At 52.7% G+C, this 24,773-nt stretch overlaps 3 protein-coding genes across 3 annotated transcripts; all 3 read right to left on the bottom strand.

Annotated features, from left to right (window-relative positions):
• Positions 1 to 1,075: 1,075 nt before the first annotated feature.
• On the bottom strand, positions 1,076 to 4,815 carry LOC34621696 (uracil-DNA glycosylase). The gene is made up of 9 exons (XM_026337758.1): positions 4,606 to 4,815; positions 4,220 to 4,530; positions 3,856 to 3,993; positions 3,302 to 3,365; positions 2,821 to 2,890; positions 2,437 to 2,570; positions 1,903 to 1,978; positions 1,404 to 1,502; positions 1,076 to 1,155 (listed from the first exon to the last, which is right to left on the bottom strand). The coding sequence occupies exons 1-9, from the start codon at positions 4,813 to 4,815 to the stop codon at positions 1,076 to 1,078; spliced, it is 1,182 nt and encodes a 393-aa protein (XP_026193543.1).
• Positions 4,816 to 5,963: 1,148 nt separating this feature from the next.
• LOC34621697 (ATP-binding cassette sub-family B member 8, mitochondrial) lies at positions 5,964 to 11,085 on the bottom strand. Its single transcript, XM_026337757.1, has 12 exons — positions 10,804 to 11,085; positions 10,555 to 10,628; positions 10,238 to 10,316; positions 9,730 to 9,898; positions 9,174 to 9,280; positions 8,810 to 8,933; positions 8,239 to 8,600; positions 7,832 to 7,948; positions 7,180 to 7,640; positions 6,711 to 6,852; positions 6,348 to 6,517; positions 5,964 to 6,102 (listed from the first exon to the last, which is right to left on the bottom strand). Exons 1-12 carry the CDS (start codon positions 11,008 to 11,010, stop codon positions 5,964 to 5,966), a joined length of 2,151 nt encoding a protein of 716 aa, XP_026193542.1. The 5' UTR covers positions 11,011 to 11,085.
• A 2,550-nt stretch (positions 11,086 to 13,635) lies between these two features.
• LOC34621698 (putative mediator of RNA polymerase II transcription subunit 26) lies at positions 13,636 to 18,188 on the bottom strand. Its single transcript, XM_026337756.1, has 12 exons — positions 17,985 to 18,188; positions 17,562 to 17,664; positions 17,217 to 17,397; positions 16,962 to 17,074; positions 16,530 to 16,720; positions 16,196 to 16,310; positions 16,101 to 16,156; positions 15,645 to 15,824; positions 15,087 to 15,187; positions 14,765 to 14,990; positions 13,999 to 14,265; positions 13,636 to 13,815 (listed from the first exon to the last, which is right to left on the bottom strand). Exons 1-12 carry the CDS (start codon positions 18,186 to 18,188, stop codon positions 13,636 to 13,638), a joined length of 1,917 nt encoding a protein of 638 aa, XP_026193541.1.
• Between the last annotated feature and the right edge of the window lie 6,585 nt (positions 18,189 to 24,773).

The raw sequence follows: 24,773 nt of genomic DNA, 5'->3' as shown, positions 1-24,773 counted from the left end.
TACCCCCACCACTGACCCGCCGTTGCAGTGGAGGCGCCAGCGAACAGCAAACCAGCCGCAGCGGCACCCATCTCAGAAGCCGCTGCAGCTTTTGCAACGAGTAAGGTATTAAAAGGTGCAGCATCCACAAACGCTGGAACAGCAACGTCCACAAGCACAAACAGCAGCGCGAGCAGGCACATCCGCACAAGCAGGCCTTGCAGGAGCACCCCCAGTGTGGTCGCGAGCAGCAGCGGAAAATTGACCATCTCGTAGAGATTTAGGCCAATCGATATCTCCCTAATAGCATCAACACCCACAGTGGTAGAGGCAACAACAGGAGTAGCGGCAATGCTGAGGCTGTCAGGCTTCCGTGCTTCTTTTTTTAGAAGTGGCTATGGTCGCTTGACAGCTGCAGGCAAAGCAGAGCGTCGATTCAATGTGTTCTTTGTTTCCTTGATGTTCCTCCTGCCCACAATATATATTTACACAGCGGGAAACCCTCGACTGCTGCAGTGGTCCATGGAGCGCCTCCGCTGGGTTGAAGTACCTCCCCAGGCGGATCCAGCTATCCTCAGAGGAGGGAGGCCCACAGAAGACGCCGCCAGAAGAGAGACATAATGAATTAAATGATAATTTTAGAAAAAACAGATTTGCGTCTGCGATGCGTCTAGAGTGTATCGACGATAAACAGCCTTGCTCAGTAGACGTAGACACTTGACTACCTGGGGAATCGGGCGGCTAGCCGCCGCATTTAAGCTACTAGAGAACTTATTAGACTGCGCGTTTACGTCTTTCTGGTCCATAGGAGCACGTAGCTAGCTTCGCACGCACTCGAACGCGCCTGCGTCGCAGAGTGGCAGCAGTAGTATTGCCCTTGCACATGCTCGTGAGAGGCTTTTGCCGGCCCGGACTCACAGCAATAAAGAAAGAAGGTATCAAGATCGGCTCGACACAGCCTCGTGTAAAAAAGGCGCATTGCCGTTTGTACGACAAAGGGAATGGCGATGAGAAATTCTCCCGCCCCGCTGCCGTGACCCTTCGCCAGCGACTCGCTGTGTGTGCCGCACAGACACCCGGAGCTCGCGTTTCCAGCCTACGGCTTGAGCTTGAAGTCGATGGGCTCCTTGCCCATTTTCACGAGCAGTTCGTTGCACTTTGCAAAGTGGCCGCAGCCTGAGGAGACGGGCAAAGCTGCCTCCTACGCCATTTGTTTTTTCCCCTACCTTTCTGAGAACGAGGATGTGTGACAGCGAGATTTCAAAGTAGGGATCGAGGGGGGCAGATATCCAAAGCCGACAGTTTGGAGAGCGGCTACGCCCATTAGGGTGGAATTGCACGTCGGGGGCCACGGAAGCAAAGACAGCGACACAACGAAAGAAGATGGCAGGCTGGGGAGAAGGGAAGGGCAGAGAGAGACATACCTGCGAAGAAGCGAACGGCGAGGGGGGAGGGGTGCCCAGCCTTTAGCAGGGAGTGCCGAGAGGGAGAGACCCCCGCCGATTTTTTTTGGGCGGCTTTTCCTGGCAAAGCCAACGGCACAAGAAAAGAGAGACTCACGTGGGGGAACGCAGGAGCTTCCTGCATGCGTATCAGTGTAGGTCTCTTCACAGTGTAAGCCATGTTCATGGGGTACACCCGCGTGGCATGCATGCATGGCTGGCGATGGTCCTGCTTTCTGCAGCGAACTCCCTACCCACGCGCACCAAGTGTAAGAAGCTATCGCGCCAGGCCCCGAATACACGCGTTCAGAGAGGCACACAGAGACAGGAACTCTCTATAGTGATGCGGGCAGAAAGTGCGCGTGCGAGAGAATGCCTCATTTTACACGCGACCGAGACAGAGACACCGGGATTAGATCGTTCCCTAGAGACCAGCAGAGGGAGGTACAAATCGAGGGCAGGTGTCTATCCGCTGTGCTACCCCAGAGAAGAAAGATGACCCCCGAAAGTCTTGAATTGACCACCGACAGCACTTTGTCTGTAAACCTTTCCCATCCCTGCACACAAGGCAGCGCACAAGCGCGCAGGGAGGCTATTGCCCGAGCACTGACAGCTCTGTCTGATCCCTGATGCCTCGCATAGTAGCTGCTCTCAACAGAGCAGGAGGCTCAATAAAGGGCCCTTAGGAAGGCTTGCAGAGGAAGTGCACCGAGGGGCGCCTTGCCTTCCCTGGCCCCGACGAGTGCGTTCAGTGCAGTGCCGGGGAAGTGTAACTGCCGCATGGCGGCGATTACGTTGCACTCCGACGACAGTGTAGCTACACGCTACCCGGCGTGAAGGGACGTCCGGTGGTGCTTTACGCCGAGCTACGTGTTTGAACGGTGCTCTGCGCGGTTCGCGCGCGAGGCTAGCCGAGACTAAACGCTGCCAGCAGCGGCGCTCTCGGGGACTGAGGGCCGCTCTCCCCGTCCAGGAGCTGTCTGGCGCGCACAAGGCCAGTGCAAATGCGACGTACAAAATCCTTGTGAGCCATTGGCGTGTCTCTGCGGACGGTGAGGATCGCGTTGAGCAGAAAAACACCCTGAGACGCCCAGGAAGTGAGATCGCCGTGCGGCAGCGGCAAGCTCGAAGACCCCGGCAGGCTGGAGTCTGCAGCAGCAGACAGCAGCGAGGCGCAAGACCAGGAGGAGACATTTTTTCACCGCGACAAAAGGATCCCCGCGAGGCAGCGGCACTACCTAGGGAGGACGAGGAGTGCATGGAAAGGCGCAGTCGCTTGTTTCTCGGCAGGGCCTAGGGCTGTTCTGCTGCCTCCGCCGCGTCGGCTGCCGCCGCTGCTGCCTGAAAAGCAGATCGAGAAACTGCGAGCAAAGGGCCAAGCGCGCGAGAAGAGACTCACCGATCTCCTTGAAAATATTGAGGAGGCTTGGGGGGGGGCGCACGCCACGGGCGACAGAAAAGCACAATCCCTGAGGAGAAGGACAGCACACTGCGCAGCGGTACATCAAGAGGGGCTTTTTTTTCCGAGTCTTCGCTGGCAGGAGAGAACTTCGAGGTTGGCTAGCTTCCGAAACCAGCCTCAGCCATGAAGCAGAGCGCGCAGTGGTGAGCACAGGCACAAAAAGCGATCGCAGAGCGCGCTGGCGGCTGGCCGTCAGAAGCAGGATGGGAGCTTGGCAAGCCGGCGAGGAGCACGAGAACAGGTCTAGCGACGCAGAGAGGGGAAAGGCAGCTGAGGGGCACTGCTGCGCGAAGAAACGCGGAGCCGCTAGGCAAGAGCCTCTTGCCTAGCCGCCAAGGCGGCTTTGTGCGCATGGGAAGGGAGAAAAATCCCGTGAAGCAGCAACTTTGAGCACTCGGTGTGGAGCTGCTCGACTTGCCATGGCCTGGCCAGGCTGGTGATAGGGGTCCTGTCCAACAATGACGACTCTGACCTTCTCCAGCCTGCAACGAAACAGCCCTTCATCGGGTGACAGGAGCAGCTGTGTGTGGCAGCCGAGGCAGCGGCAGCAAGGGCAGCTGCCTTTGCACGGCGAGACACGACGGCCAGATGCTTTGCCGCGGGGAGGGAGAGACAAAACAGCAGTTCGCGAAGGGTTGGTCTCGCAGAGGGGGAGGGTGTGGCGCGCTGCAAGCCCTTAGGGGACTGCTCGAGACAAGCGCCTAGCAAGAAGGAAGCTCCGCCTCGCAGAGACAAGGGTGGACAAGGAAGGCTCAAGAGGGAGCGATATATAGAGAGAGAAGTCTCACACACCAGGAGGCGTGTGTTAAAGAGACTCTTTCGGACAGAAACGGCAGGTGCCCCCCAAACAAGGACCCACTGGAATCACGCAAAAGTGAGGCGAAGGATGGAGCACAGGGAAAAGGCGGTTGCGTGGAGGAAGACAGACAGAAGGAGAACGAAAGAGGGGAAAAGCGAGAAGTAAAAACCCACGGCGTCGCCCTAAACGCGTTAAACACGAGGTCCTCGGGAGGGAAGATGCTCCCCGGCGATCTGCGTCTCTCAGCTGCGACGAGCTGCAAGCACTTCTGCATATATGGAAGCGCTAGCTCCTCCTTGAGAGCTTCATACCTGCGCACACGATTGAGAGGCACCGCACGGGGCAGCAAGATGCCGTTGCCACACGCAAGTCGTGGACTGCATGGCGGCAGGCAGCTGCATTTGCCTTCGCATCATTGGCCCTTTGAGGGGCCCATGCCGCACGAAGAGCACTCAACAACGCCAGCAGCAACAGCATGCATGCATGCATGCAGTTTTTTCTCCGTTTCGGTGCTCAGGGTTCGAGGTTCACGAGTACCAGCTGTCCCCCATGGCTTCCCTCCACATCTTCTCCGCCGCATCGAAGGAGACGAACTGCCCTGTGGGGCAGACGACACCACCGGTGGAGCTCTTGATGGCAGCAAGGGGCCCTGCTGCGGCTGCTGCTGATCCTGTTCGAGCTGCTTGCCTGGCTTGTGTCGACGCAGCGCCTTCGGGCGCTGCAGCTGCTGCCTGTGGAATCCCGGCTATTTTCACCGCAACAGCACAAGCAATACCTGCATCACCATCTGCTCCACCGCTGGCAGCAGCAGAAGCAGCTCGATCCGCAATTCGTTGCTCTTGCTGTCGCTGCTCCTCCTCCTGGCGAGTGGTGTGCTGCTGCTCCGCCTTTTGGCCGCCGTCCTGCTGCTGCCGCTGCTCTGCAGTCTCCGTCGACGCCTTGGCAGCCACAGGCGTCGGATTCTGGTTCTCCCCGTCGCTGCTGTCAACAGTTATTTCCGCTGGCACCCCTGCCGCGCACTGCGTGAGCTTCTTGGGGGCTCCTCCGTTGGGCGAGACTTCCACGCCCACGGTGCGCGGCGCCTTGACTGCGGCGAAGAAGTCGCTGAGAGTCGACTGCCGCTTCCTGCTCATCCTCAGCAGACACGGGGGTGGCTGTGCGAGGCTCGGGCTCTCAAGAGGGCCCCCAAGGCAGCAGCAACGAGGCCCCTGCAGAGGCGCAAGGCGACCTCTAAAAGCTACGCGAGCGCCTCCGAAGGACGCCAGTACGAAGACGCAGAAGAACCTGACCACGACACGGCAGGCATCAAGCGGGAGCATTAACTTCAGGGTTGGAGGAGGGCAGAGGGCAGCTTCCCAGGATATCTGCGAAGGGGCCTCCGGGGGTGAGGGAACCCTGCAGCTGAGAAAAATCGTGGTCTTCTCTTACGTGTGTGGCCCTTAACACCTTAAGTTCTCGCTCACTGCAGTATTTGTTGCTTCTTGCGTTAGGAGCTGGAGAGGGGGCTGCAACAGAGCCCTATGCAGGGGGCCAGCTCCCGTTGCCGTCGTGTACCACTAACCCCACCCGAGAACCAAGGCTGTTATAGCAGCGGCGCGAGGGGTGGTTCTTTTTGTTGCTGGAATTCAATGTCCGCCTTGTGGAACGCAAGATTTATTGGGCACAAGACGCCTTGAATAATCTCCTCATGGTTCGACAATTCGGGAGGCTCTGCGTCTTCGGGTCCATGAGAGTCCCTTCTGGTGACCGCTTGACCCCCAATCAGCAACCTGCTTTACTGCTTTTAGCCGACTGCTTAATTCAAAACGCTAACAAACGGGGATTACAGGCCGATACTGGCGTTCTGGGTGGCTGCTGGCAATACACTGGCTCGAGGAACTCAGTTCGCGCTGGTAGAGTTCGGCTGCTCTTGTGACACTGAAGTACAATGGATCGGCCGGGCATACCACCACTCCTGTGGGGAGCTTAGCTTAGATCCATAATTACTTGCCTTCAGTGCTGCTTTCATTGCTAACTCGGTGGCCGTGCAGTTCAGCACGTGCAGCACTCCCATTGTGTACCAGCTTAACGTTGACGAGACTGCTTTTCCAATACCCTTCACATTTCAGTGCTTGTCAACAAATACGCAAAATTTATTGAATGACTTAGCTCTCAATGTATCCTATCCTATTTCCTGTAGGAAAGGGCTACTGATGTGCTGCAAAGACATATCTGGTGAGCCGTCCGTCACAGTGCCCATGAGCGACTATGGGGGTTCATGACGCTGCACACGCCAGAAGTTTTATTGCTTCTTTAGAGTCTGAATTCTGCGGGCCGGCGCACAGGCGATGGCAGCGCTTATTCGTGATGAGATTCTCATTTCGTGCAAAGGTTCGTGTAATCTGTTTGCTATTGTCTTCAAGAAAACTTCAGCTTGAAACCTATACACATAAATATATCAGGCGTTTTTGCCTCTGTCCTGTGGAAAAGAAAAACGGCGTCTCCCGATAGTTGAGCAGCAGCACCCCTAGCCCCTCGTGTATCGGCAGTTGTGTGGCGGTCCTGGGTGACGAGCTTAGATACACCCCTGGAACAAAGGCGAGCCTCAGAACTGCTGATACTATGCGCTGCTTCGAGGCAAACGAAAGGCACCGGGCTTCCTCCATTAGTAACTGCACTCAGTCACGGCACCGCCTGCATTGAGTCATTCGATTTAGCGGCTACGTTAGGGGTGTATGTGCCCCCGACCAGCTCTGCATACTTTGAGCGCTTGTTGCTCAGCAGCTCCGCTGGAGTCCCCTCCTCTGCAATGCGTCCATCCTCAATGAATGCCACCCTGTCCACCTGCCTGAAGCTCTGAGACGCGAAGGCGGCAGAAAAAAAAACGCACCACCAACCCTAAGAAAAACGAAACGAACAGGCGGATCCAACTACGCCAGGCACAAGCCATAGCGCCCCCTTCCTACATATTCGCAATCCTCGACTTTGCAGCCAAGGTCCAGAAGACCGAACAATACCCTGCACCCCTAAGCCTCATCTGTACCCTTACCGAGGGTTTGTGAGCGATAGTGATGACCGTGGTTTTGCCTTTCAGTCGCTTCAGAGTCTCTGCCAGCGCCGCCTCGCTGTCGGCGTCCAGGCAGCTCGAAGCCTCATCCAAAATCAACAAACGTGGGTTCCGTAGCACGGCCCTGCAATCAGCAGCTCAAACAATAACTCTAGGCCTCAACTCACAGCTTCTGCGCACCTTCCTTGCAGATGCCTCGCCAAAGCCTCCTGCGATCAAGAGCTCGTAGCCCTCCCACAGTGTCAACTAGCCAGCAATCCTTCTACCCCTCACCACGCTGGCCAGTTCGCTTCTTAGCCAGCTTCGCACACCTTGCCAGCCAGTTAGCCGGCCTTCGCAGTCCCTGCTTAACTTGAGGGCTCGCTGTCTGAGCACCTTTCCCGCTTGTTTGCGTGTGCAGCTAAGTAGCTCGTCTAAGAAGTCTAGCCAATTGGCGAGTGTCATATAGTACCTGGCGACCGCAATCCTCTGCTTTTGTCCTCCCGATAGTCTGACTGCCCCTTCGCCGCAAAGGGTGAACAAACCATCGGGTAGCTGCCTAATAAATGGAAGTGCATTTGCGGATACTGCTGCAGCTAGAACACGCTGCAGCAGCCCCGAGGGCCATCCTGCAGCCTCAGGGTGGCGCAGGGTTCGTTCCAACTCCGCCTCATACGCATCCTCCTCCGTTTCCCCGTGCTGCTGCATTTGCCCGTCATGTCGCTGTCGCTGCTGCTCAAGAACGTATGCCCTTTCGCGCTTTCGAATCCAGGCGTCGCTGGTGTCTTCTAGGGGCCTAAGGCCGTAGGCGATGTTGTCCGCGACACTCCGCTTGAAGAGCAGAGGTTCCTGCTCAACGTATGCCACGGCTTGCCGCAGGGCCTTCATGTCCACTGACCGCAAATCCAGTCCATCCATGAGCACTGCCCCGCTCTGCAGGCGCATGCGCAGGGATTCACACCGTGCTGGTGACTCGGTGGCTGGTCGCGGCTCTGCTTGCAAGAGAACATTTGTGCGCGCGCAGCGGCTCGGCCCTAACAACTGCGGCTCCTCTCGAGCCTGCGACTGGAAAGGCTGAAGCGCTAAAAACCCTTCTGTAGCTTCTGCATGCGTTAAAGTCGGACCTGTGGATCGTAGAAGCGTTGCGCCAATTTCACGACTGTCGATTTGCCAGCGCCTGATGTGCCCACAAGGGCCAACACCTCTCCCGGTGGAACCCGGAGCGAGAAATTCTTCAGAATCTGCATCAGCAACGGCGTTCTGATTCGCGGTAGCAGTTCGATGGAAGCAGCAACAGCGACAACACAGCAACGCACCCACCAGCAGAAACGACCGCAGCAGCCACAGTCAACCGAATGGCGGCAGCAACAGCAACACCAGCACCGAAAACACTAGCAACAGCGGCTCCAACAGCACCGAGAGCCACAAGAAGGCAGGCGCTACGGTGTCTACGAAGACGTGCGCTGCAGCAACCCCCCTAGAACTAGCACCACGAGCAGATTCGTCACTGCGTCGCGAAATCAACATTTACCAAAGGGCTGCGGAGCTCATCAGAAGCCAGCGACTCTTCCGCTGCGTTGTTAACGGGGGCGTAAGCAAAGGATACGTCTTTGAATTCCACAAGGGCAGGGCCCAGCTTCTCAGCAAGGCCCCTAGGGCCTTCTGAGGGGGTTGCCTGAGAACCAATCGTCCCCAGAGCGGTCCTCGTTGCGGCTGCAACTGTGGGCCGTCTGTCCACGAACTCGAAGTAGCGTTCAGAGGCCATCAAGGAGTACTGTAGGTCTTTGTATATGTCCGTCAGGGCGTCAAGCCCCAAGTAGAACTTTCGCATGTAACTCCTGAAGGACATGAAGCGACCGATTGTCAAGCGGCCCTGCACCACCGACGACATCCCTGCGCAGCCAACAAGCAGCACAAAAGGGGATGGCCCTTGGCAATGCGCTGTAGGCAAGCCAGCGTTCCCAGAGCTTCCTCCGTCATCGCCGCCTTCCAAGGACACCTATGGGGCCTAGCACGCCCCCAAGTTGCCCCTGCATTGCGACCCTTTGGCAGTCCGTATGCAAGGGAGTCTTCGACGAATCGACAAACAGTGCGGACCATACCAAAAGCAAGCAACCCCAAGTCAGTGGCCAACAGGAGCAGCTGCTTCGTTTGCTTAAAAAACGATTCGGCGATGACGCTCTCGCGCAGTACTCGCATAGACGCATCTTGGCACGCGCTGTATCGCTGCAAAACCCAAACGGCAGCAACTTGCTTGGGCAGGTGCACTAGGGGCAAACAGAGAGACGGGACTTGTAGTTGTCTGGCTTTGAAATGGCATTTCACGCGGGTGCGCAGAGTCGTGGTCTTCAAGTGTCAGGCTGCCTGCGATACCAGGTCAGCGCGAGTATGTACACATGCACACAAGCGTCCGCGCGCATGAAGCTGCGCAAAAGGCTCTGTCCCTATCGGCTTCCCACGGCTGACCTTGAGTTCAATATCCTCCGCAGCGTTTGCCTTGACAGTATGTACGTTGGCGAGGACCTCGGTGGCGATCGCAGAAATATCCGCGAGAAGGTCATTTTGCAGCAAGCCTGCATGCGGATAAACACACTCCGATTCATGTGTGCGCCATAAAAAGGAGCACATGCATGCACTTTCCGTGCAGATGGAGTTGTAAATGCACTCAGATGGCGAACATGCCGAAGCAGACTCCGAACCGTAGACTATAACCCCAGAGTCGTACAAATACCAGGCTAAGCCAAGCTCCGTCGTACAATTCTAGGCTTATACACCCTAGATGGTGAGCATTCGGAGCCAGAGAGGTCACACAGACAGGTCCCCCAAAAAACACGTAGCCGCTTATTGGAGGGCTGCCATCGGTATGGGCTTGTGGATCAAGGGCTTCTGATGCAAAAAGCGGCGCAGTCGAGCAAGTGGCAGTTAAACCCTATACGGCGCGAGTTGTAGACTTTACGTCTCAGGCTCAAGGTTCGCCTTGGAACCCAAGCTTTCAAGGCTTGGAGCTCTTGTGCTGACGCACCTAGGATGCCGATGGCTTTGGCTGCGCCCCCTGTGCCTAGCAAGACGCAAGGGACCGCGAGCATTCCGAGGGCAGCCATTTGCGGAGACAATGTAAACATCAGGAGTCCTCCCGCGGAGATGTTCAGTAGAGCAGAGAGAAGCCTCTGCGCGCCGCTTGTCACAACTTGCTGCAGCAAACCGTCCGAACAGGCACAGCGTGAATAGGCCCTTGGAAAGAATGCAAATTACGAATTTCTGCTTTCTTCCCTCGGCTCAGTGGGGGTTCGCTGTCTACTGTGATGCCCGCAGATGCGTCTCCTCATGGGGATGCCCTGCTGAGGCCCCTTGCACAGGCACACCGCTCCCTGGCGAATTCAGGAAGACTGTACGAAAAACTGAAGCAAGGGTCGAGCATGTGTGTGTAGCGCGGGATTAGGGTTTGGGTTGCACAGCTATACATGGCTTGGCGATGTGCCCAGCCTCGAAAGTCAAGAACCTTCAGCTAGAGGCTATCGCGCGTCGCTCACCTGCATATCTTCGGTGTCATTAACGATGCGGCTAGCCAAGGTCCCGGTGGAATGCCCATCGAAGAAAGCCGCCTCTTGACTGAACAAGGCACCGCACAGAAAGTCTTTGCGAATGGCTCAAGGCCACATTCACGTCTAGAGAAGCCTGCGAGTGTGTGCGGACTGCTTCCCTCGTGAAAAGAGGCAAGTGTTGCCCCTGCGCTTGCACTATTCTGCACACGCGTGCCCTTTGATGGAAACGCACGTTGGAATGTACACGTGTCAACGCAAGCTACCAAAGAGCAGCACTCAGAGCGAGTGGGAAGGACAGGCCCTACCGCAGAAGAGAGGCAAATAACCGCTTCTGCATAGCCACCACCAATCGCCAACGGGCGCACGTGAAGAGGGCATCCTGTGGGCAAGCGCAAGCGCTAAAAGCTGTGTCTGGTAAAGCAGAGGAACAAAGGTCGGTGAAGGAGAGGCTACGAGAAAAACAGGGTGGAAAGAATCAAGGATGGGAAAAGAACCGAAGAAAAGCCAGAAGAACAGACAGACGCAACTGCAGACGCCGCGCCGTGACAGCGTACCCTTGTCACAGCTCCAACAACCTCCACAGCCGCTGCTACGGCAGTTCTTAGCACCAGCATCAGCAGCGCCCTATTTGGCTTCGACAGCCTCGGGAGGCTTCCCTTGACAAGCAGCATATCCGACTCCCCCTGCAGGAGGGAACCTCCCCCCAAAACTTCCCCCCGCTGAGCTAGAGCAGCGGCGAAGTCAAAAACCTGGCCTAACATGTACGAGCGCGCGAATGAGGCTCCGCCAACGAGGAGAGAAAGTGCAGCGGCAGGGACCAGCAGCCGCAACGACAGCGTGGAGCCTAGTTCCCTGAGAAGCCTGCATTAGCACCAGCACCAGCATCAGCAGCAGCAGCAGCGTCAGCAGCATAAGCTCGCAGCAACATCAGCATCAGCTGCCAGCCCCAGTGCAGCGGCGAGAGGGAGCCGAAGGGGAGCAGGGACTGTCTGCAGTGGCAAACATCCTTGGATTTGCAGATGCAACGCAGACTAACCTGGAGAGACCAATGGCTCGCTGCTTGGTGGCAACATTGGACCTGCAATGAGCCCTCCGGCGGAGGAACCCCATTACCTGATGGGGTGCCGCCGCTGCAGCAGCTCGCACAGCTGAAAGAGCGAGATGAGAGCGCGAGGCTGCAAAGCGCAGCGCTGCTTTTGTGCTGGCCGCTAGTGCATGCTTCGCTGCTGGTGCTGCACCTGCAACTGCAGAGGTTGCAGCAGCCACCACACGCCTGCAGAGCGAAAGGGCGGGGGTGCCCTGGCGCTCTCGACAGGGCGTTTCCTCGTATCCATGAAAGGGCCCACGTCCAGGTGTCTGGAGAGGGCCCCCTGAGGGGGCCCCTTGGAACGGCGGCTCCCCGATGCTGGCACGGCGGAGTACTCCCGTGGCGGGTGCGCCTCCCGCCCCTCGGGGCCCCGAAGGCCGCTCCCAGGCGCTGGAAAGGGGAGAATTGCGTCTAACGACATCCAGTGTCTGTCTCTGTTTCGCTACAAAGGACCAAGGGGCGCAAGGCACTCGGCAGCCAACGACCCTCCAGAGACAAGTCTCGTGAACGGGAGCGTGCACCGTGTCTTCCGGCAAAAGCAGGCAGCTGCTGCGCGGAGTTGCGGCGAAGCCTTGGAGGGCAATGAGCAAATAAATCAAAAGCTGTCGCGAGGGCAGTGGAGAGGGGGCCCCCACCCTCATTTTCGTGTGGGGCCCCCCGTGGCCTCGATTCGACAGACAGGGGTTGGCGCGGAGAGGGCCGCTTTGCGGGCCTCCACTTCAGAGGACGCCCACAAAGCGACCGCATGCCTTAAATCGAAACGGAGACAAAAACGCGCAGAGGGATACGCGCAGACACACGCGCAGAGGCACACGCACAGAGAGACATGCAGGCCCCAGGAGGGGCCCTCGAGGCCCCCGCGGGGAACTGATTTTGCTCCTCTGGGGTAGCCAGCTGTTACTTAGATGAATGCTACGCCAGCTGCTACAAAAAAGACTCGACTTAGCATAAAGACGAGGGCTTCACCTAGGGGATCCCGCACACAGGCACGGCTGAGTGGCAACATGTGCGTTGAAGTCGGTATTTTTGGTGGCCATGTCTGCACGCGCGCACCCCCACACACAAGGACAGTTGCGTAATGGCTCACGAGATTGCTATCTCTGTACTTCGTGATGGCATTGCGTTCAGAAGGGAAATTCACCTCAGCCAATATTGGCAGAGAGCATCTAGCAGAAGCATGCAAGTCCTCGAGACTGGCCCTTCTTAGCGCGTATTCCGCCAGTCAACACCGTCGGGATGCGAGATGAATCCTAGAGCAAGGGTGCGGCAAATGCTAGCTTCTTTACTCATCGGGAGCCAATTTAGTTTCTAGGAGATGCAGTAACGGAACACTGGTGGGGCCGTGGCTGTAGTAGAATGCATTTTACGGTCAGCATACGGCCCAGCAGGCTCAGCTCTCAGCCAACCAAAGAAACAGATTTGTCACCTAAGCTTTCAGGTCGCAAGAGCCCTCAGGCCGGCTTCTGTCATTCTCGCAGGAGTGGTGTGGTAGGCTGCTGCTGGCTCTGATAACTGCACACGAATGCTGCGAAGGGCGTGCCTCCTCTGTATCAACTCTCCGTGAGCTTGCATGGCACCACCTTGTTGCCTTGCATGCTACAAAAGGGTGATAGCTAGTAACATGGGAGGGCTCAGTGTGGCTCGAATGCTACAAGCGCTCAACTGCATGCCTATCGCTAGCCCGCCACTTCGTGTACGGCACTCTGCAGATTTGGGGGAAACGGCAGCACGCTGCTCCTAAAATACAGTCGATTTAGGAAGAACTACACTCTAGTTGTTGCCGCAGCAGTGATTAACCTCGGTCACTGAACGCTTCCAGAGTCGCCCGTGCGTCCCATCGCATTCCCTACACCCTGGAGGTCTGGTCACACAATTGAGGTTTTAGCATACGGCGCAGGCTCATCCCAGAGCAGTGGACTGGCAGCATTCCACTACTACGCTAGCTGCACATTATTCCATTCTACACTGGCTTCCGATAGCGTAAAACAGTTCCTCGATAAAGTGGCAAGACGCTCATTACATCAGCCCTTCAATAATCGTCAGTAGATGACTATCGCTATGTCCATGTACAGCTATACCTACAAATGTTTTGGGATATCTAAGCTGCTCTGTTCATGCTTTTGCTTAGTATTGATATGCTTGCATCCCTTTATATGAGTATATGCGATCGTGCGAATCCCTTTAAGAATCTACATCTAGCTCCGCATGTTTCGTCATAACTTGCGAAAGTAGCAGCTGAATGTTTTAGCAGGTGGCCATGCTCTCCAGCCAAAGTGTACTTGGTGTGCTACTAGAGGACCTACAGGGGGGTTTCTTGGGCGTCGGCAGCTGCCAAAATTGCATGCAAGTGCTCTACTTCCCCACGGAGCCTAATACAAAGGTCCTCCCGCTGCTGCTGCCACTCCCGCTGCTGCCGCTGCAATTTCGCTACTGCGTGCCTTCCCTCTTCCTGAGCTCTTTGGCATTCACTTTGAGCCTTCTGCAGTAAGCGCAGCAACAAGAACCTCAGGGCAAGTATGCGTGGGTAGACCGCATAGAGCTATGGGAGTCGAAGCACACCCGAGAGGCAGTAGCACACCCCAACTACTGAAGAAAACAAAAAGGCTATGGATTTTGGAATGGAAATCAGGGTCAATCCACTCGCATCTAAGATGCAAAGCACCTTGAGTTCATCCCTAACTTGAATATGGGCTTCCCGAAGGGCTCTGAGGCTTGACTCATGCTTCGCGGTCTCTGCACGTGCAGCCTGCAGTTGTTTCTGCTGATGCTCATGTTGGTGCCGCTGCTGCTGAAGCTGTTGCAATAGCTGGTGCTGCCGTTCCTCTGCACACGCTGCTGCTGCTGCTGCTTCATCTTTAAGAGTTTCTGTAGCTCTCATGTGGCTCTGCTGCTCTTCCATCAATTGCTGCTGCAGTAGCTCTAGCGCATTCTGCACCAAACCCGGATAATCAACGACCATAGCTTTGTTAGCAATCGCAACTGCTGCTATCCATTACGTATATTCCAATAAAGGTTGGAAACTTTTGATGAAAGCATTAGCTGGGAGTGTCACCAAGAAAAAAAGAATACGTACGTGCATGCATCCATACACAGGCATGTTGATAAAATAACTGCCCGACTGTACGAAGAAGTGACACGATTCGCTCGGCTACTGGGGTGTCTATGAGGGGTACAACTGCCCCTCATTCGCTATGCATCATGCTCAGGTTCTATGGTACGCCTTAACGTGTCCATGTAAAATAGTTCGATTACCAACGTAGTAGGTGTGCGATAACGACTATGGGAAACAGCCTTTTTCTATTATATAAGAACCACACAGAGGCATTCGGGGAGCATAGCGTTCAGGCTTTGTAGGGGTTCACTAAGAAGCTCAGACTGTGATAACAAAACGAAGCTATTCTTGTAGGCAATCGTCGGGTGTACTAGACCTGTCTCTTGTCCAAGAGCTCTCTCTGACGCTTCTGTTCTGCTTCTGCTGCTGCTGCTCTCGCTACCAGCTGGCACTGATTAGCACGCAGCTCCTCGAGCTCCACCGCTGCCACTGTCGCCTCCTGCCGTGCTTCAGCAAGGCATTGATCCTGCTGCTCCTGCAGCTGCTTCTGCAACTGCCCTGTCTCGCGCTGCTCGTGTAGCCTCTGCTGTAGTTCTTCCATTCTGAGCAAAACTCTCGCAGCCGAAATCCTCGCCACACCCACTAAACCTCAGACTCTGTGCCCAAGGCCCCGTCGCGACAAAGCGTGAGCACCCTACTGATGATTGGCCTTCTCCAACTCAGCCTTGAGACCTTGGCTTGCTTTTGAAGCTTCCTTCTCCTCCTGGTGACGGCGCTGCGCTTCACGCTGGAGCTCTTGCTGTAGCTCAAGAATACGGTTTTGCTGTTGCTGAAGCTGTTGCTGTAGCTGCTGCTGCTGCTGTAGCTTTCCTACTTGCTGTTGCATTTGCCTGTCTTTTTCTTCTAATAGCTGCTTTTGTAGATGCTGTTGCTGCTCAAGCAGTCTGCCAATCTCTACCTGCAGAACTTGTTGACGGCGTTCCGCCATCCTCTGCTGTTGTTCTAAGGTTGCTTGTATTCTTTTCCTGTCCTGTTGGTGCTGCTGTAGCCTCAGTTCTGTCTGTTGCAGCCGTAGTTCCCGCTCCTGCAACCCACGTTAAACGTAAAGATGTCTTGAAAAGAAAGCTAAATCCGAGGCACTCGAACTCGACTCATTAAGTTTGCTATCCAGTTAACGTAATTGCAAGCATCAGCGTGTTTGCAGGACTATACTTGAAATATATACCAGTCCTACTAGACCCGTCATTTGGCCTTACTTGCAGCTCATTAAGGAGCTTTTCATGTGCGGTCTGGTTCTCCTCAAGCTGTTGCTGCAGCTCCATGTGCTGCTGCTTGTGCTGCTGTTGCTGTTGTTGCTGTTGCTGCAGCTGCAGCCTATGCTGTCGTGCTGCTACGCGAAACTTGCACAGCTGTTGATACCTCTGCTCAAGACTGCCCTGCAGCAAAGTGGAGCGCCTATTGGTTAGCTAAGCCCGAAAACTCACCCCCTAAACCCTCAAAGTTGCTGAAATCCGCAGTCCAGAGCTCGCTATCCCGTATATGCTTGCAGCTTAAGAGCATTCGCAAAGCCCATTGGTTCTTGTGATTATCCCACTTTCGAGCAGGGAGCTGAATTGGTGAGCAATGCTTCACTGATGTGGCCAGCTAGTTGGCAACTTATTTTGCTGTCTCTTGGGTTAAGTGAAGAGGTCGCTACCATGCATATAACAGACTTTCAGTAACGCGTTTTCCTTGAGTAGGTGCCGGCGCTCATCTTGCATAAAGTTAGCTGGAAGCACAAACCAGGATTTATGATGTGAGCATTAACCTGCAACCATAGATCTTATGCCGGCGGGCGATATCGTGTGCTCTACGTGTAACCTAGCAGCAACTAGAGCACCCAACTGACATTTGACTATGGCACTTTGGAGCTTGCAGATGCGCTGTTTGAGAAAAAGATTTTCCTTTTTTATGTCACTCTGTTTCCCAGCGGAAGATGTTATGTCCGTTTCCAAAAGCTGCAGCAGTGGTGCGCTTTGCTGCGAATAAGACATGCAAAGAAACCTCAAAGCTTCAGGACCTCAGCTTCTTGCTCTAAAGCCTCATGGCCTACTGTCTACTGTCTTGGAATAGATCCAGGGCTATCACAAGGCATGACCGACTTGCTCAGTGGTCTTGAGTTCAGCCTCAACCTTGGATGCGCAGTCCTGTACATGTTGCTTTTGCCTGTGTTGTTCATTCTGATGACTGTCCTGCAGAGTGTGCTCCTCGTGTGGTAGTTGTTGCAACAGTGCTCTGTTATCCCTGCAGCGATTAGCTATCTGACGTAGACTTGAGGGCCTCGCGCCATTTCCTGGAAAAGGCCACCACCCAGCCCCGTCAACCACACATACACAACACCGAATGTGTCACCGCTCTGTGACTGCACAAATAAATAAATATGTTCAGCAACCTCCTGAAAAATTGAAAGCGGCATGTCCAGCTCCCTTCAATTATTTGCCAGTCTGGCATGTAGATAAGGGAACAAATGCCGTCGGACCATCTCTGAACCACAACAGCTACGCGGTAGAGCGCTACATCAAAACTCGACTTGCCGGTGATGTCAAGATCAGTGAGATGTTTGTTGGCTTTGAGGGCAGTGGCCAGCCGCGCAGTACATTCTTCGCCCAAAAAGTTGTTCCTTAAGTTCAGCTTCCTCAGTTGCTTGCTGCAGGGACAACATGCAGTCTGATCTCTGCTTCATTGTATAAGGACCAGATGGCCACTCCCGAAACCAGCACTTTTCAAGGCTCTAGCGGAAAACATTGTTACCCGTTCAGGATCTAAGATTGTGTTACTAATTTTTGCACCCATTTTTTTCGACGACGCTAATGAGGTCATCAACCGTATCTGGCCCCAGCTGGCAGTGCGCGAGGGAGAGCAGCTCCAAGGCCTTTAGGCAGCAAGCAGTGTCGCATAAGCACCGAAAGGAGGGAAGTAAATTTTCACCTGCAAGAGCTGGCAAATGAAAAGGTAGATTTCGTTTGAAGCCTTGGTTAGAAGACACAAGTTTACTCCTTACAGCGCTGAATGATCTATCGCTATATGTTTCCAGCAAGAGTAATCCTCCTCATTTTGCATTGGTCAGCCCTCCTACGTAGCCTCCGGTTAATGGAATTAAGGATTTAAGGATCAATGCGCTATACAAGAAGCACCCGTGGTGATTGGGTTCCAGTCTAGCGAAAGCCGCTGAAGGTGCTGCAGCCCACGGACGGCGGGCAGTAGTTGAGAGAGCCCCTCAGAAGAGATATTGTTCGCCTACAAAATCAAACCAACCACCAATACTGTTTAGCCAGCAGTTAAAAGAATACTGTGGAAGTATTTAACATTCCTACGCTTTTTAGGTTGTGCCCTGTCGTTCCTTTGTGCTAATGTATCCTTGTGGGCAAGCATGATGTTAAGGCTCTCTGCCTGAGTGGCCAGTGCGGGTAAACAAAGCCGGGTCAACAATCTTAAAGAGCACTAGACACTGACACTTGTTTATGACCTAACCAGAAATCCGTTATGTGGTTTATAGCATCTGCAATTTTAAGCAGCCGTAGCATTGGGCGTGAAGCCTTCAAGCAGAAACAACACACCGAAAGGTCCAGGGTGCGTAGGCCTCTGAAACTGTAGAGGTGTATGGAAATCGCAGTACAAGCCTTGTTCCCCAGATATTGGTGCGGCAGAATAAGTTCATCCTTACTGCCTTTCACAGCTGCAGCAGCAAGCGCCTCCTGCTGCCGCTGCAGCCAAGACCCAGGGTTGAATATGTTAGCCTCCAAAACGCTCCTGCTGCCCATTCTTTGACGTTTTATGGTGTTCACCTCGCACAAATTGCCTGTATTCCAGCAAATGGACCTGGCCAGGCTAATGACCCTTCCCAAACCCTAGGAATTTTGCCTCAGCACCAAAACGTCCCTGCCTCATGACCTGGATGTTGCAAGAGTCACTACGGTCAGTACCTAGAGGCGTGCAAGACCACACCGTCTAGATCTCCCCTTTGAGATGAACTTCGAAACTTCGTTGGGGCACCAAGTGGATTTTTCACGTCCTCTTTGCTCCACACAAGCTTTTCATATTAGGCCGACCAGATCTTTTGCTTTAAGCTCATTAATGTGAGGGAGGATACATGCATCGGGAGCCCACGGACGACCATGTGGCTCATGGGGGTCACTTTGCAAAGACCGGGCGCGCAAAGGCAATAAAGATCTGCCATGCCACTAGCCGCCTTGTTACTTCTTCCCTTTAAAAGTTCAAAGGCTTTTGTGTGTGTTAAGAAGTTAGCTAGATGTATGTAAGGAAAATGTGAAAACAGCGAGGAACAGCTCTGGTCCCTCCCCCTCGTTTCTTGTATGCATACACAAGACACTTGGCCTATTCGACAAAAAGCTGGATAGTGTGTCTTGATTTCATTTCCTCGCTTTTTTAACCTTACTCAAGGAGCGATATGGTGGGGAAATTGGGAGCGTTGCCGCTTTTTGGTCCCGAGCCAGACATTGTTCGATGGGGCCCTGTAGTCCGTTGCTAGCATTTGTTGGGCCCTGCTTTACTGCAAAAGCAAAACCCGATAAGAAAAGTCTATACTCCCCAAATAACTGTGTGAGTCTATATTTTTTCGTATTAACGTAAGCCACAATGTTCTTGCCCGGTCTTCCCCCTAGTTCGCAAACCGTCCAAAGAGCAGTGCTGCAAAACAGACTTGGGAAAAGTCCAGCAAAGCCCTCATGGGCTAAATTCTCTGCTCTCTGACTACAAATTCCTGAAAACGTTGACCTGCTTACTCCTGATAGCACTCTGGCATTGGAGGGTTTGGCACGAGTAACGGACAGAACAATTAATGCTACAACGTATCGATTGCTCCTTTCTCGTGTCCTTTGGGAAGATTTTGGAGAGGGGTTAAAACCTCTTTAGCGTCTGAAAAATAATGTATGTGCCTGCGGGGTTGTGCATTGAATGGGCAAGGATTCGAGTACTGAAAACGGCAAGGTCGCCTTGAGCCGAATAGATCACTGTGGCCTGCAACTGGCCACTGGAAGTGTGTGTGGTGGCACTGTTTCCAATGTAATAATTCTTTTTGTGGGTACAGGCTTAGCAGAACTTGTAAATGAGGCATTGTAGAGGCTCATGTTACTCTTCCGTTAGTGCAGCTGCAGTCGCCTTGCACAACTCCCCTTGTGTTGTCATATGCAGCATGCTAATTTGGGAGAAGCGGCAGAATGTTCTGTGGTGGAAGTGCTCTGAAAAGTGGAAGCTCTGTGTTGAAAACTCCGAAATACTCCAAAAGGTACAAATAATTGACAAAGTCCAATACCAATCCAATCGGTTGTGCCAGAACAGCTTATCAATGAAGGCTCACTTGCTTGTCAATTACTCTATTGAACTTAGCATTAAATCATCCTCAGATGACATGCAGGGACCTTTTCGCATCAGGGTACAGTGTTCACGTGCCGCCATTCGTCTAATACATCTGGAGCTGGTCTTTAGGAGCTATCTTGATTCTGTAGCCTTGCCATAGCTTGACACCTCACACGTACATAGGCTAGGTTAGCAGGGTTGTCCAGAAAGAACTACACGTGTATTACTACGTGAGTCGAACCCACAGGCAGCCTTTAAAAACTATTTTCGCCGTGCAGCTGTCCTTTTTTTGTGGGCTGTACCTCCAAGACCAAAATGCAACAGAAGCCCCATTTCATGTATTGTTAAGCAACAAATTATAGCCTCTTTGCGCAAGAGCCCCACCATTTCAGCAAGTTGCTGAGAAGACTACCTAGAAAACTGTGGTCCCATGGAGCTCAACTGGAAGTTCTCTGGCCGTGTATTTTAAGGGCTACGCTATTTTCCCGTGGCCCCGCTCTGTATTAGCTTTTCGTCTGCTCTTGCCGCTGTCTGGCACAGGCTTCCTTAAGTACATGAGTGCACCGGTGTACACAAAATACCAGGTCGGCAGGTGGGCACTGTGGGGCGCAAAATGCCCCTAATCTAGGGGATCTGGTTATTCTGGTGGCTTTCACTGACGAAGTTATTTCGTGGTGCAGGCCACGTGCACTTAAAGTAGATGCGTCTTCTTTTCTACCGCAGCTCCTAATTGCTGATTGCAGTGAAACTGTATACGGTTTTCCGCAAGATCTGATAAGTCGCTGGAGTACTAATTGTTTGGTGTGATACAGAAAGCCAATATATTTGGTTCCCATTCTCCTGGGCTGAGTAGTGGTCCTTAAGCGGAACAGGCGCCTCCGATTCTCTGGCGGCAGCACCATACATCAGCAACAACTGGTACACGAGCTCGCGTGTAGCATACATGTAAGTCAGCGTTGCTGTTCGGTGCTACTGCTCTTGTATACTATTCGCTGCAAATCAAGAATAGCTGTGCACTATACGATTATAGGTTGAGCAGCTTTTACATGGTTGGTGTGCGCGGTGGTGGGTGCGTGCTTGGAACATTAAAAAAAGAAGGCATGCCTGAATGCTTACTGAAACCATTATCATCACAGTCTACAAAATATGTGGGTTTCAGAAGCAATCATAGTGGCTTCCTTTCTTACAGTGAGTCAAGTACTTTTCCTTACGTCTGAGCCGGTTTATTGAAAGCCGGTTTGCGAATGGCGAGACCCTGGAAGGAGTAGCGCCGTTCATATAGCTTGCTGGCATTATTGTCAATTTTTTGCTACTTCCGGACACAAACATTGGACTTGTTGGTCCATGATCGGCGTGGCCACTGGAAAGACTATAGTCAGGTTTCTGAGAACGACTACTGTTTTAGGTGACCTCCAGACATACATTGCATGTCTGCCATTAGCAGCCATCTGCTTTCCATCAACATACAAGTTCTGCACTTTTGTAAGCTCTGCGGGTCAATACTTTGCCGAATTATAGCAAGGTTATATGTTTTGTGCTCATAGGCGTTCTTTTTGGTGCTACTTGTGCCACGGAACTTGGGGTTCTTTATTCTTGTTAGGTAGAAAGGGTCTATAGGGTTTATAATGAAAGTAGAGGTGGTGCTTGGCTCCTCCTGCTTCCTGTTTCTTGCTTATGTCACAATCGAGTAAATGTTCGTATTTGGTAAACAAGCGTTACTGGTTGAACAGGAAGGAAGTGCATTGGGATCGACGGCAGCGCAGGGACTGCTCAGTTCCTTTAGCCTTAAATCGTTAGGTACAATCTCAAAGAGATGGGATATATCGAATGTTTTTGTCGTTATACATTAACTGATTGTCTGCTCAAGCACAACAGACTGCTTATGTCTTACGATGTCGAAAAAGCCACCGCATGCCTTGCCGGAGTGCAGCTTGGTGCGGGACCAGGGTACACCCTCGATGATATGATTTTATATACCACCGGTGGAACACAGGGTAATCGAAAAATTTTTTAATATACAGCATGAGGCTTTTCCTGCATTTGATGTTTTTCTAAGAAAGATAGCGATTTCTTCGATTTAGTGCAAGACTGCCGCCCGATTTGTGCTGCGCTACATGACACGACCGGCTGGCATCCACACTGCGTGGTCTGAGTCTTTAATTTTTTGTGAAGCCTGTAGAGGCCTCTATAGCCCCAAGAAATACTTGCTGAAGCTAGTCGTGGTGCCGAAGTTGCAGACCCGTGATGGCTAGCTGTGTGAGAACCTGGGCTTGTGGGCCCTGCAGCTACCTCCCATCTTCCTAGTTCACTGGGTAGACTATAGAAATATCACGATGATCCATAGTTCCACTTGAATGTCGGAGCCTAACGTGTGCCCAACAATTTGATGGACGAGCAAGCCACAGCTAGTCGTTAGAAACCTTGCATGCTACACGTGCAGGCCAGAATAACGACTGAACATAATCGGGATGATTCCCAATGGAATGATTGGCCTCTTCTCGAAGAGAGCCATACCAAAGGGCCTTGTTCTATGAGTAGACTGCTTAGGAGCACCAATGCGGAACAGCTTAAGATGATGAGGTCAGAATTTGCAAAACACGGAGGCTGCTTAGACTTGCAAGAGGTGAGTGACACTGGGCTCTCTCAAAATTAAGATATCTACCTAGAACAGCTGCTGCATCTTGTGGTCACAATAAGGCGCGGGCAGCTGATGACCTATAAGATAGCTATTGGGGAACGACCCACATTGCCCTTGTACAAAGGGTTAGTTCTCATGCACCTGATTCTACTTGGATCGGCTGTTCCAACCTTAAAGCGTGTCCTTCATCGAGTTATCAAAATGATCAGTCGCTTTGTGGCCTTTATACGGCGCTCGCTGAAAGCCGGAATGATGTGCTGTCATTAGTTCGCTGAGATGATGTTTGAGATTACCTCTTACAAACCACCGGAGAGAACAGGTCCAATGGTGAGTCGATCCAGCCATGTGCTATCTCGAAAGTAGTGCTCTGCATGTCGCTCACTGGTTTTCCTAGCTCTTGCAAAGCGGTCAAACTTTGCGATAGGTTGTCTCTTGGCTCCCGAAATCATTTCTGTGATACAGTATGACTGAGCTCATCTAGTGGGCTTTAAAATAATTCAGCCTGTTGGTAGACATGTAAGGAAACGGAAGTCCAGACTGTCTTCTCAACGAAACTGATTTCTTTTCGAAGACACCTATCCTATGTCGAACTAAAAAGGCACTACATGCAAGTGCCCGTAAGAACGTCAGCTCTGCAACAAATTATTTAGTACAAAAGTGGCTAAATATCTGCCATTTCTGAAGTCACCCACTGTATTTTTTTCAGCTGTCGCAACAGCCGTTTGAGGCCGAACCGGTTCTTGGCGAGCATGATGCAACGAGTTCTCGCAAGACATCAACTGCCCCATCTTTCGAAACCAGCGACAAAAACTCTTTTCGTGAAATTCCTGAGTGCGAGATGGCTGACCAAGGTACAGTGGCTTGAATTTCGGCGCTCTCTGCTCCAGTTTTGATACGAGGGTTGACTTTTGTTGTTCCCGTAGACCAGCCAATATGTCCCGTCGGTCCCTGGCTGCAAAATACATTGCTCTAGCTGCAGATTATGGCTAAATAATTATTAAAACGTTTAGACGTGTACCGAACACTTCATTGGGAGGCATATGCATGCGGCTGCTGGTGTAGCTCTCTTAAGCCGAGCTGCTCTCATGACTGAAGCATTTGAGGCCATCGACGTCCACGACGAGGGCGTCATCAAATGGGAGGTTAGATAAGCTATGGCCTTTCGTGCTCATTGCTGCATATGCAGAAAGCTTTTTGCTATCGGGGCGTCCACTATACTCTGGGATGGTCTGCCAGGGGTCAGAGGCTTTGAATATCTACTAACCATCTGCAATGGCGATGCTGAGTATAATTCAGCCAGAAGATATGGTGGCCTGTGTCTGCAGTCCATCACAGAGTACTTGGAGAGGAATCTGGCTTCAGGCAGGTTCTGAACCACTGGGGCACATTAATGGAATGAATCCCTGACACTACAGAACCGTGCTGCTGTTTGTTTGGCCCGTTAGCGAAAGGTTTTCCGTTGCAACAGTATTCACTTAAAGTGAAAGAGATGCGCTTTATTTGCATGTGAATGACTTCTGTACAGCTTTGATGGCAGTGACGCTCTCCATCCCGTGCGCTTCACAATGGGAACCGGTCCTCATGAAGCAAACGGGCTGTGACACCAGTTCTGCCTTTTTCAGCAATGAGGCTAGCGCTGCCTTCAACATTCATCAAGCTGAAAAGCGAAAGGCCGCTCTGCAGCGCGCATAGACCTATTTTGCGCAAACGTTTCCGTTAATATTCCCATTGATACGCAAATAAACCTCCAGCCAAACTTCGTTCGGCTTGTAGTGTAGATCGAATCGCATCACTGCATCACTCAAATCAGTTTTACCAACATTTTACCAGTTTTTGTTTGGTGCCCGCATGCAGTATAAATGTACAGCATCAACGCCAATAAAGCATTCACAAGACCACATTAAGAGGCAAGCGCATCGTTGTGCTTAATGGTCTAGCAGTGACCAATGCGCGTAGCTCGAACAGCAAGCGTCATCACAGAGCTAGAGAGCTTTCAGCTTGCTTTCTTTCTAATTATTTCCTAGGAGATATTTTGTCTCAACTATACAACTATTTTCTGCCGCAGGCTAATGTTCGCGGAGGCGGTTGACAAACTCTATTGCATTTACCAGTCGTCCAAGTTTGTGCACATCTTAAACCCGATTACAGTGAGCAAGGGCAGAAAATTGACCCCACCACTGTGCTGCGGCAAAGGAAAATTGCCGCCTAAATCAGTCACTACTAAGGCTTGTGAAAGTCCTTAGACCTAACTGCTTTCGCCTTCTCAAACATCGAAATAAATCTGGTCGAGTGGGTTATACGCAGAAAAAAACCCTTTGTCAAGTAACTGCTCAATCGGGTGAATTATTAGCAAGACTCTTGGGCATACCCAAACCTGAAGATGTCTCAGGAA

This window comes from Cyclospora cayetanensis, unplaced genomic scaffold (assembly GCF_002999335.1).
Source record: "Cyclospora cayetanensis isolate NF1_C8 unplaced genomic scaffold, CcayRef3 CcayRef3_contig_20, whole genome shotgun sequence".
In the NCBI taxonomy this organism is placed as follows: Eukaryota; Apicomplexa; class Conoidasida; order Eucoccidiorida; family Eimeriidae; genus Cyclospora; species Cyclospora cayetanensis.
The sequence above is the reverse complement of the archived record's forward strand: the minus strand, read 5'-3'. Positions and strand labels throughout refer to the sequence as shown.

Coding starts and splice junctions, on each gene's coding strand:
- LOC34621696 (XM_026337758.1), bottom strand. CDS start 4,815: ATGAGCAGGAAGCGGCAGTCGACTCTCAGCGACTTCTTCGCCGCAGTC. Junction 4,531..4,605: donor CCAAGGCGTCGACGGAGACT/GCAGAGCAGCGG, acceptor GAGGAGGAGCAG/CGACAGCAAGAGCAACGAAT. Junction 1,979..2,436: donor CAATGGCTCACAAGGATTTT/GTACGTCGCATT, acceptor CCTTGTGTGCAG/GGATGGGAAAGGTTTACAGA.
- LOC34621697 (XM_026337757.1), bottom strand. CDS start 11,010: ATGTTAGGCCAGGTTTTTGACTTCGCCGCTGCTCTAGCTCAGCGGGGG. Junction 10,629..10,803: donor TTGTTGGAGCTGTGACAAGG/GTACGCTGTCAC, acceptor GCTTGCCCACAG/GATGCCCTCTTCACGTGCGC. Junction 9,899..10,237: donor ATGACACCGAAGATATGCAG/GTGAGCGACGCG, acceptor GGTTTGCTGCAG/CAAGTTGTGACAAGCGGCGC.
- LOC34621698 (XM_026337756.1), bottom strand. CDS start 18,188: ATGGGCAGCAGGAGCGTTTTGGAGGCTAACATATTCAACCCTGGGTCT. Junction 14,266..14,764: donor AGCTCTTGGACAAGAGACAG/GTCTAGTACACC, acceptor GGTTTGGTGCAG/AATGCGCTAGAGCTACTGCA. Junction 13,816..13,998: donor AAGTTAGGGATGAACTCAAG/GTGCTTTGCATC, acceptor CGCTTACTGCAG/AAGGCTCAAAGTGAATGCCA.